The following is a 10,887-nucleotide window of genomic DNA, read 5'->3' as shown; positions in this document are numbered from 1 at the left end:
AAATTTGGTAAAGTAACCTAACTTGATACAGGCACAAAGGTAACACACAGAGAAGCTTTAGAAAAACTAGTATGGCCCTGACAGACCCATTCAAAGTGGCTTTAACCAAAAGAGCCACCACTGTACATCAAATGCAGAGCCAAAAAAGGTTACAACAGCCACATTAGCCACTGTCCCGAGCAATCTCCAAAAGGCCCACTGCTACAACTTGGAGTGCCAGTTTTATGCATGTGCTAGCATTAAGTAGACCAGCAGGTCTAAGCAGCTAGTGTTCCCAAAAGGAATGGCCCAATAGCAACAGCTTGATGCAGGTATCTTGTGGGTCACCCTCTGAAAACTGCCTGCATACCAATGTGCTAGGGGGGACCACCGAAGACCTGCAACAGCATACTATTCTAACACAGCCCTGTTTCCTGTAGACACCAACCCAGAGCACTTCATCCAAATATCCTGCCACTTGAACACAGAGCTCCATCTTTCCAGTTAACTGCCCTTGAGCCTGTCATGGCAAGAGGTGGCCTAGGGACAGTGCCTACAAACAGCTGTGCTGATTAATGACAGGAATAAGTATAGAGGCTTAAACTGACAATTCCTGGAAACCAGGGTTTGGAGCACAAGGGCAAGCTGAGTGTCTACAGGGGAAATAGCAGGGGACCCAGGAAAGCATGTCGCCCTTGCTGCAGAGTTGTGAGCACAAGCTGGGGCAGCTCCAGGGAGCTCTGCTTTAGTTTTGCAACAGCTTCAAGCTGTAGCTAGACCCTCACAGAAATTCCCCAGTGTACAGATCAACACTTCCCAGTAAATATTAGCCAGTTATTTTTACATGACCAAAGACAGATAACATTTGTTCATCAGTGCCTGGCACCTTCCCTAATTCTGCTCAACGTGTAAATCCCACTGCAGGAGAATTGCCAAGATCTAGCAGGAAAGCAGCATGCATTACCTAGAAACACCTCCATTATAATAATCATTTACAAGGCTGCAGCCCTCTCTCCTGATCCACAGGAAATGCAGCAAAAGGATATGGATTACATACTAGATCTCATACAACAACCACTGCTAAATTCCTAGCGAACTTGTCACTCACAGCTGGGGGAACTTCCAAAGTAACTGAGGGATGCTGGAGGAAAAACCCTCCTCCCCAGCAGAGATTTAATTGGGAGAAGTCCAAATGCCCACTTAACCCTAGGATATGTTTTACCAAGCTCCCCTAAATACAGGCTCTCAGAACCCAGGTGTGGGCATCTCAGAGCTGGACAGCAAAGGCAGGCTGAGCACCTTGTCTGCCCAACTCTGCTGCTGTGCTCTGTCTTGCAAAGCACACTGCCTCCCAGACACAGATGGGGTGGAAAAGCCCTGAGCAATGCTTAATGATTATGACAGGAACTGACTTGCCATCCCAACTAATTAACTGCTCCTGACTGCTGTCCTGGGGCAGAGCTAACACCACTGCAAGTTACATGCTGCAGAAACTGCCTGCCTCACCTGCATGCTGGGTCTCAGCTGAGGCCTTGCACAGCCTATTCATCTGCCACTATTTTTATCAGAATTTCAAAGAACTCTCCAGGGCACAGTTCCCTTGCACTGGATATATTTAGGCCTATTGATGTCACGGGCAGGCTAGGCCCCTCCAGTATGCTCCAGCTGCTCTCTGCACAAACAGGGCAAATAGTTTCTCATTGTGACGCAAGGACAGCTCCTCGTTTCCAGCCAGGCTTTGCAGTGTAAGGAAACTAATGGTTTTGCCGGGAGCTCCGAGAGTCTTTCCTTAGCCCAAGGCACATTTCAGCTACATTTAATGAGCTGCTGCCTTCCACCAGAAGTGGATTCTGACAAGAAACAGGGAGCTGCACCTCAAGAATCCAGCAGAAGCTGCTGAGGGGGTGCCTGGCCACGTCCGCTGATCAGTGAGCATGGATTCGCTGGGTAACGCATAGCAGGTACTGGACATAGGACCACAGGAAGGGGCATTTGAACACAACAGGTAGTACTGCCTTGCTTTAAGTTTAATGCTTCCTACAGAAGGGTTTGGTGATTGTAAGGCAGGAGACAGAAGCTAAATCATGCTGCAAGTAGATTTTTTGTTTGCTTGTCCAGTTGTTGCTCCTTTACTGTAATGGCTAGCAATTTTCAGCTTCAAATCATTTTATACATCTTAATGCATCTTCCTCTCTCCTGAGGCTATTATACAGAAACCAGTACCTCCACTCCAAGGTATTATTGCTGGAACTTACTGACCTCTAGAAGGATTTTCTACCTTGAGCAGCAAGAGACCAATGTATATGCCTTGTGCACAAAGTAAGACCTCTTAAATGTCATTAGTCCAGGGATCATGTACCAGACTGTCAGATTTATAGCACTCTAATTCCTGAACCATGGCAACCTTCTCATCAGTAGTACGAGGAGACTCAAACCCAGTCATAGGTGACAGTAGAGTGCAACCCAGCACATTCAGGACCCAGTGAAGGGTTTCCAAATGCTGTTCCAAGTGGACACTGGTTCTCATAGCATGGTTCTCCCACCTCAGTGTCATTCTCCACAGCATCATAAGCTTTCTGGCTCTGGGACTAGTCTTAGGTTGCAGGCTTTACATACAAAGGCATGTTCAAAAGGTACAGTCTACAGGAACAAACCATGCCAATGTGCAGGAAGACTAGCAAATATGGTAAAGACCAGATTGGCTTGGCAGGGAACTCTTCAATGAGCTAACACACAAGAAGGAAGCTTACAAGAAGTGGAAACTTGGACAAATGACTAGGGAACCGTATAAGACTATTGCTCATGGATGCGGGAATGAAATCAGGAAGGCCAATGCACAACTGGAGTTGCAGCTAGCAAAAAACATGAGGGATAACAAGAAGGATTTTTGTAAGTATGACAGCAACAAAAGGAAGATCAGGGAAGTGTGGGTCCCTTACTGTATAGGGGAGGCAACCTAGTGATAGATGATGCAGAAAAGGCTGAAGTACGCAATGCCTTTTTTACCTCAGTCTTCCCAGCACAGTTTGGGAAGAAGGTGAGCAGCCAACAGTGGTGAAAGAATAGGTTAGGGACTATTTAGAGAAGCTGGACACATACAAGTCTATGGGGCAGGATGCAGTGCACCCGAGGGTCCTGAAAAAGCTGGCCAGTGTGATTGCAGAGCTGTTGGCCATTATCTTTGAAAACTTGTGGCTATCCAGAGAGGTGCTAGATGATGGGAACAGAGCAAATATAGTGCCCATATTTAAGAAAGGGAAGAAGGAAGATCCGGGGAATGACAGACTAGTCAGCCTCACCTCAATCCCTAGAAGAAATTATAGAGCAGATCCGCAAAAAATCCATTTCTAAAGCACCTGGAGTAGGTGGTGGTGATTAGGAACAGTCAGCATGAATTCATCAGTGGCAAGTGATGCCTGACTAACCTTCTATGATTGCCTTCTATGAGATGACTGGCTCTGTGGAAGCAGGGAGACCAGTGGACATGACACACCTCAACTTTAGCAAGGCCTTTGATACGGTTTCCCACAACATTCTTGCAAGCAAGCTAAGGAAGTACATGTGAATGAATGGACTGTGAGGTGGATAGAAAACTAGCTGGATTGTTGGGCTCAAAGGGTAATAATCAATGGCTTGATGTCTAGTTGGCAGCCAGTATCAAGTGGAGCACCCCATGGGTCAGTCCTGGGGGGCCAATTTTGTTCAATATCTTCATCAATGATCTGGAAGATGCATAGAGTGCTCCCTCAGCAAGTCTGTAGATGACACCAAGCTGCAGGGAGCAATAGATATGCTGGATGGTAGAGCTAGGATTCAGAGAAACCTAGACAAATTGGAAGACTTGACCAAAAGAAATTTCATGAAGGTCAAAAAGGACAAGTGCAAAGTCCTGCACTTAAGACAGAACAGTCCTATAAACAAGCACAGGCTGAGAACTGACTGGCTAAGCTGCAGCTCTGCAAAAAAGGACCTGGGGGTAGAAGTGGAAAATAAGCTGAATATGAACTAGTGTGCCCTTGCTGCGAAGAAAGCTAATGACATACTGGGCTGCATTAGTCGGAGTATTATTGGAAGATCAAGGGAAGTGATTCTTCTCCTCTATGTGAGGCCACATCTGGAGTACTGCATCCAGTTTTGGGCTCCCCACTACAGAAAGAATGTGAACAAATTGGAGAGTCCAGCAGAGGGCAATGGAAAGGTTTAGGGGGTTGGGGCATGTGACTTCTAAGGAAAGACTGGGGGAACTGGGCTTATGGAGTCTGGAAAAGAGAAGACAGTGAGAATTTAATAGCAGCCTTTAACTCCCTGAAGGGTGGTTCCAAAGAGGATAGATCTAGATTGTTCTCAGTGGTGGCAGGTAACAGAACAAGGAGCAATGGGCTCAAGTTGCAACAAGGGAAGTTCATATATTAGGAATAAACTCTCTCACTAGGAGGGTAGTAAAGCACTGGAACAGGCTGCCCAGAGAGGTTATAGAATCTCTACTTTTTAAGATGCGGATAGACAAAGCCTTGGCTGGGATGATCTAGTTAGGTCTGGTCCTGAAGTCCCTTCCAACCCTCATTTTCTACGATGTAGGAAAGAAAGACAGAGATGCATTAACTGCAGCACTGAAACAGGAACTCCAATCACATCCTTTCCACTCAACACTGCTGCTGTAATGCAGGAAGCTTTTCCTGCAAGAAGCATCTCTATGCATCAGTGAATTACTGACCACAAATTTCTGTTGGAGCACCAGAAGCAGGAGTGCAGTGCAGAAATGGTCAGCTCAGCTGGGTGTAACAGCCACTCCATTCTACACCGCATCTGCTGAAGGCAAAAGCCTCAGTCTTTTAAGCAATACATATACCTCATTTACATAAATGAAAGGAAAATCAGCCCCATTGACTTCAGTGTAGTTACTCAATTTATACTGGGATAAGTGAGAATCAGAACTGCTGATATGACCCCAGAAGAGCTGGCAATTTTGCTGCTCTTCTGTCATTATGGCCACAGATGTTTCACCTTCACCCAAAGGAACAGGTGGTTGCAGCAGCAAGCACACAACCAATCAAGGAAATGAGCTTCCTAAGAACACATCAGAAATTAAAACTGAAATCTGATGTTTGGGGTAGTAAGACCTGCTTCTTACAAATACAGATAGCAGTGGAGTGGCACTGCCTTGACTTAGCAGGACAAGTCATTCTTCTAGCTTAGGCCTTCTCATTATTAACTAATAATGTAATGCTCTTGGTGTAATGCTCCCAGCTAACAGCAGCTGTGAGGTTAACCTCTTCTGTATTTGGTGTAAGGAAGGAACCTGTCACATAGAATGAGGAAATCCCAGCTTTGTCCTGCCCTGTAAGAAGCTCTGTTCAGGGAGGAAGCAGCCTCTCTTTAATAGTGACCAAATGCAGTTGAGAGAGGTTGTTGCCTTGTTCCATAGAAAGGACAAAGGCTGCCAATGTTGTCCCAAGATGCCCATTTCGCAGCAGGTACACCTGAGGCAGAGGGAGGCACTCAATGGTTTGGTTTTAATCAAGGGCAGTTCTAGGTACAGTTTCTGACTTGAATTTCTGCCTCCTCTGTTGCTGTTGAAGGATCGCAGGCGGCCAATGCTCCAAGACACTGATTGTACCAGGCTGCCCTGCTTCTTATGATAAAATGTCCATGAGTTCCATTGTCCGAAAGCCAACCATGCATCGGTACATCAGCACCAAGGTCCTGTTGGCTGAGGGTGGAGAGACACCCTTTACCGAGCACTGCCGCAACTACGAGAACATGTACCGGGTAAGAAGGGGGTAGGTGGAGGATGATTTGCCACCACCCATGATGCATCAGCTCGGGAAGTGTCCTTTTTGGAAGAGGTTCTCTTCACAAAACAGACTCAGTGCCCAAATGGGAAGAAAAATGCAGCACAACTCCTGTGACAGTACAGGGCAACCCACACTGAGGAGCAGGGGTGAGAAAGATGGTGAAGGAGCCTAGTTCTCCAGTTAAAGGCTCTCCACTGCTACCAGTTCATTAGCACTGTATCTATTCATTTCATTTCATCTTCATCACTTGCTGCTTGGTCATGTAAAAACAAAAAATTAGAAACTTTAAGCCCAATCACTGTGGAGCTACTAACTGGCCTTGACTAAGCACACTGTCTGCAAGTACATCCCAGGTGCATAAATGTTAGGGGCTTACAAGCTTGATGGCTTTTAGCTAGAACCTAGGTAACAAGGGAGGTACAAAGTCCAGGCAGACATACAGATTGAAATCCACAAAGTCCCCTTTGGGACTTAAGAGAGGGAACCTGTCCCATATGCAGTGACCAGGCCTTCTATCCTTCTAGCAGTGACCTGGGGCTCCTGTTAGATGCCTGGGATAAACAGAGATTCCCAGAGAGAATACAGCAGTGGCAAGAAAATCATGGGTATGGGATATTGAAAAACCAACCCTGTTTGAAAAGCCTCCCCTTCTCTAGCCAACCCTCCATCTCCTCAGGAGAGAATAGCCCAATCATTCCCCTCCTTTCATGTTTCCAATTCAGACCCTACAGACAGAGATTCAGAACCTGAAAGACCAAGTGCAGGAGCTGCACCGTGACCTCACAAAACACCACTCCCTCATCAAGACGGAGATCATGAATGAGATCCTGCAGAAGTCCCTCCAAGTGGATGTGCAGATCGCTTCGCAGTACTCATCTGTGGAAATGATGCGGAGCGTGTTTGAAGAGGTATGTGTCCTATAGCCAGAGGTACAGCCCATCCACCACCACAGCTGCCAGAGAATGGGGAAGAGGAGTGCTTAGGGACACGTTCTGGAATTCTGCCAGTCCTGAAGCCCAAGTCATCCAGAACTGAAAACCAGTGCCTCTCAGAGTGAGAAGGACAGGTAGCACAGTACTTTCCTAGCACAGCTGGCTTCTTGCCCCACATTTGCATACTTCAAAGTTCCCTTAAATGAATAAAGCATAGGAATGAGCGAGACCAGCACTGCAGATTCACTTTTCAGGTAGGAAGAGGAAGGCAGAAACATGGTGGAACAGAACAATATTATAATGGAAACATTAGTTTAGATTTAGATGCAGAGGTCAACATTATCTGCCAAGACTTTTCCTGTTCTGCCAGACCAAAAGTGCCTCCACAACACATTCTCTACAATGGCCACTGCACAGCCCAAAGACTGGCACCAGATTCCAGTTAGCATGGAAGGTGCGAGCAGTCAAGCCTAGCATGGATTCTAGCATGGATGGTGCGAGCAGTCAAGCCTAGCACCACAGATATCAGAGCAGGCTAATTTACACTGCTGAAGAAGGTAAATTAGCCTGCACCAAGCTTCATTCTCCCACAGATAGGCTGCTACTAGCTTGGGTATTTCTATGCTACACTGGGGTGACTGCCCCACAGACATACCCGAAGATTGTTCTCAGCAAACTGTACTGTGTTGGGAGGTGGGTGAAGTGGCTGCACATAGGGTCTGAGCCCAATCACTATATACCCAGGCAGACCGACTCAGATCCTAAACAGAGATAGGAACTTTGGGAAATAACAGTCCCGAGTCCTGGATACTGCATTATCAGACTTGCCTGTAGAAAGGATTTAATGCCAAGTCACAAGCTTCCTTCTTGCTTTCCACAAGCAGGTCACAAGAAATACTCTTGGTGGGCACTGAAGGCTTCTGATGCTCTTGTGTTTGCAGCCTTCACTTAGATGCTGAGGAAGAGGCTCTCCCAGACTGAAACAAGGACCAATAAATAGCGACATCCAGGGGAGAGTACAGCTCAGTCCTCCATTGCAATGCACTGTCCAGCTCACTGTTTTTGTTTCAGATTTGGGAGGAAACATATCAGAGGGTGGCAAATGAGCAGGAAATTTATGAAGGTATCTGTGACTGCCCATCCACTAACCCACTGAACCTTCAGGACATTGTGCCTTCACCAACTGTTATTCTATAACATGCATTTGCTATGCTAAATGGTATTGACACTTTAAAGCCTGTGCATGGCCATAGCATATCCACCTTAAAGGGGACATTTCATACCTGAGAGCTGCTAAATTGCTCCTTTGCACACTGTGGTAAGGCTGTCCTGTGTGGGAACCCACATAGAGTAAAAGACCTTTCCCAGCTGGCACAATCCTACACACATATATACCGTGACCTCTCCCCCCTAGCCCTGCTGTTCCCCCTCCAACCTACCATAACTCTCCCTTGTTCCATGCTAAATGGCTAGACAAGAAGAATACGTTAGCAACACCCCCTCCCTCCACCTACCCAGATTCAATTCCATGAAGGGACGATGGGAGTGAGGAAATTACAGTAACTGTCCAGCCACTTCCCACCACAGACAGGAGCTGACAGTGTCAAGCCTCACTGCAGACAGAGCCTAGAGCAGGGGTCAGCAACATTTTTGGGCAGACTGACAAAACCACTTGCAACCTCAACCTATAAGATGTTGGTGTGCCGGGGTGGATGGCAGTGGAGCTGCAAAGGGCCCAATCCTTGTTGTAGCAGAACAACCCTGGCCCCTTTCCCAAGATGCGAGTGCCAAACAAAATGCCTTCACATGCCATTCTGGCACACGTGCCAGGAGTTGCCTACCCCGGCCCAGAAAATAAAGGGCAAGAAAAAAAAACAAGAGCCCAGAATTTAAAAAAAACAAAACAGCAGCCTAAAGAAAGTCTAAAGCAACACAGCCAAGTACAGAGCAGAGACTGAAGCATCTGCTGAGCAAACTGGCTTTGCAGGCCCTTTGTGGGCTGCTGGCTGACTGCAGCACAAGATGCCAGCATGAGATGCTTCAGTTTTTTTTGACTACTAACATTTGCCCAGTAGCCTAGAACACAGCCTGAAACTGAAAGCATCAGTATATAACAAGGTTCCTGATGGACACAGAAATGCAGGCTGTCATATTGGGTGACTCAATAAAAGCATGTCAATGGCAGTCGGAGGGCCAGGAGTCAAATGGCCCTTGAGGCAAACTGGCTTGCAGATCAGAAGCTTGACTTTGACCAACAGCACATCACCAGATGCTATGACAATGTGCTCTTTTCCACGCAGCACAGTTACATGACCTGCTGCAGCTGAAGCAGGAGAACAGCTACCTGACAACCATCACCAAACAGATTGCCCCCTATGTCCGCTCCATCGCCAAAGTGAAAGAACGGCTGGAGCCTAGGTAAGGAAGCAGGCACATTTCCCCATGTGGAGGGCTTGACTTACTTTGAACTGTGTACATGGGTCTCACTGTATAGGCCCTCAAATGGACACCATCCCTGCTGGGTTGCCAGATACCCCCTCTCATTTTAGGAGAGGTAAGGCATCCTGGAGTGGGGGAGGGGGAGCAAAGGTAAGGGTGGAGACAGGAGACAAGAAAATTTGTAGTGGCCAAGCCATACTTTGGATGTTCAGTAGACATAAAACATTGGTCTTTATTGCTACTTGTATCACTGCTCACATTGTTTTCAGCCACAACTACTGCAGCTGACTTCTGTCTTCCCCTTTCAGATTACAAGAGCCCAAGGAATTGAAGGATGACCCATCAGAAACTTTGCTCAAAATTTATGACGACAGCACAGCGACTACTGACATGCAGCACAGGTAGAGGATGGAAGTAAATGGCTTAGGAGGCAGAAAGCTTGTCAGAATATGACACTAAAATAAGTCAAGGCAGTGATTATCCCTCTTCTCAATATAATTTTAATATTTTAATTGAAAACGTTAAGGAAATGCAGGTAGGCAGCTTCCAGGCAACACAGGAGTTGCAGCCTAAGAACATAAGGCTCTAGCCACAGGTCCATCTAGCTCAGTATCCTGTATTGTACAGTGGCAGGGAATGAGGTTGTGGTGTCACATGCACTTGAGAGTTAGGAGTTGGGGTTTTTGAACACTACGTGTCCTCACCAAGTTGCAGCTCATTCTAGTTGCATCTCACCATTCAGCTTCTGCATACATTCTCTCCCCCACCCCCAAATACATTTTAGAGTTATAGATACCGAATAAAACTCCCTTGGTATTCAACAAGAGGCAAATGGGAAGAAAAAATGGTTTAGTAGTACTTAAACTGAGAGTTTATTTCTAGACATGTAGTCTGAAAGGGTTAAGAAGCTAGGATTTTCTGTGGCACCTGGAGAAGCTACCTTGCAACCAGCATGCAAATACAAAAGGTATATTTCACACATTTGTTAAAAAAAAAAAAAAAAAGGAATTTGGGGGCAAAGATGTGAATGAGGAAAAAGGACAAAGAGAGAATACCTTTAATAGGCAAGGCAGACAAGGTTCCAAAGAACCAACACGGCTACAACCTACACCCCTTTAATAGACAAGGGAAGTAGAGCCGGGAATGCTCTCACCTATCACTGCAAGGCAGCAGCTGAGGGAAAGCATGGGAGGAAATAGAATACAGCAGCCAAAGCTTTTCAGTGCTGCCCTACACACCTGCCTGTTATTTGACAACTGGTGCACTCCACCTGGGAACTGAATGCAGAAGGGAACAGGGGAGGGAAGAAGCACAGCCTTGTCAGTTGTCCATCTGCCAGCCCTGTCAAGTTGTCTCATTGCCACTGCAAATGCATTCAGTGGTGGTGTGAAGCTCCCTGCTATCCATGGCTGAAAGGCTGCAGACACTTACTCAGTGTCAAGGGCAGGGGGTAGACATCAGAGTTTTTATTTCTAAACTGCTTTAAATTGATAGGGACCCAAGTAAAGCCCATAAAGAATATGAATATTCATAAAGCGTAGGAAAGACTTAATAAGATGACTCATTTTAATCATCTCTACCAGAAATACTACAAACTCAATACAGAAACTATGGGAGAACTGAGAATAAAACCACTGCATGGCAGCTACTGGTCATAACAACAGTGGAGTGATCATCTAGCAGCCCTCTTCTATATAAGAGTTCATAAATAAAATGAGCAAGCCACAGGGCAATTAGTCTCT

The 10,887-nt window shown here is 46.3% G+C and overlaps 1 protein-coding gene across 1 annotated transcript in view; it reads left to right on the top strand.

Annotated features, from left to right (window-relative positions):
- Positions 1-10,887, top strand: part of RNF207 (ring finger protein 207) — a 63,239-nt gene that overhangs the window by 51,433 nt on the left and 919 nt on the right. Inside the window, exons 13-17 of the mRNA XM_019511604.1 lie at positions 5,559-5,748; positions 6,497-6,682; positions 7,778-7,829; positions 9,007-9,124; positions 9,454-9,546. Of these exons, the coding sequence (XP_019367149.1) occupies positions 5,559-5,748; positions 6,497-6,682; positions 7,778-7,829; positions 9,007-9,124; positions 9,454-9,546 (639 nt within the window). The remainder of the gene's footprint in view (positions 1-5,558; positions 5,749-6,496; positions 6,683-7,777; positions 7,830-9,006; positions 9,125-9,453; positions 9,547-10,887) is intronic.

Source organism: Gavialis gangeticus, unplaced genomic scaffold (assembly GCF_001723915.1).
Source record: "Gavialis gangeticus isolate Ggan-Ray unplaced genomic scaffold, GavGan_comp1, whole genome shotgun sequence".
NCBI classification, from domain to species: domain Eukaryota; kingdom Metazoa; phylum Chordata; order Crocodylia; family Gavialidae; genus Gavialis; species Gavialis gangeticus.
Note: the sequence above shows the minus strand (reverse complement) of the source record. Positions and strands in the feature narration are given on the sequence as shown.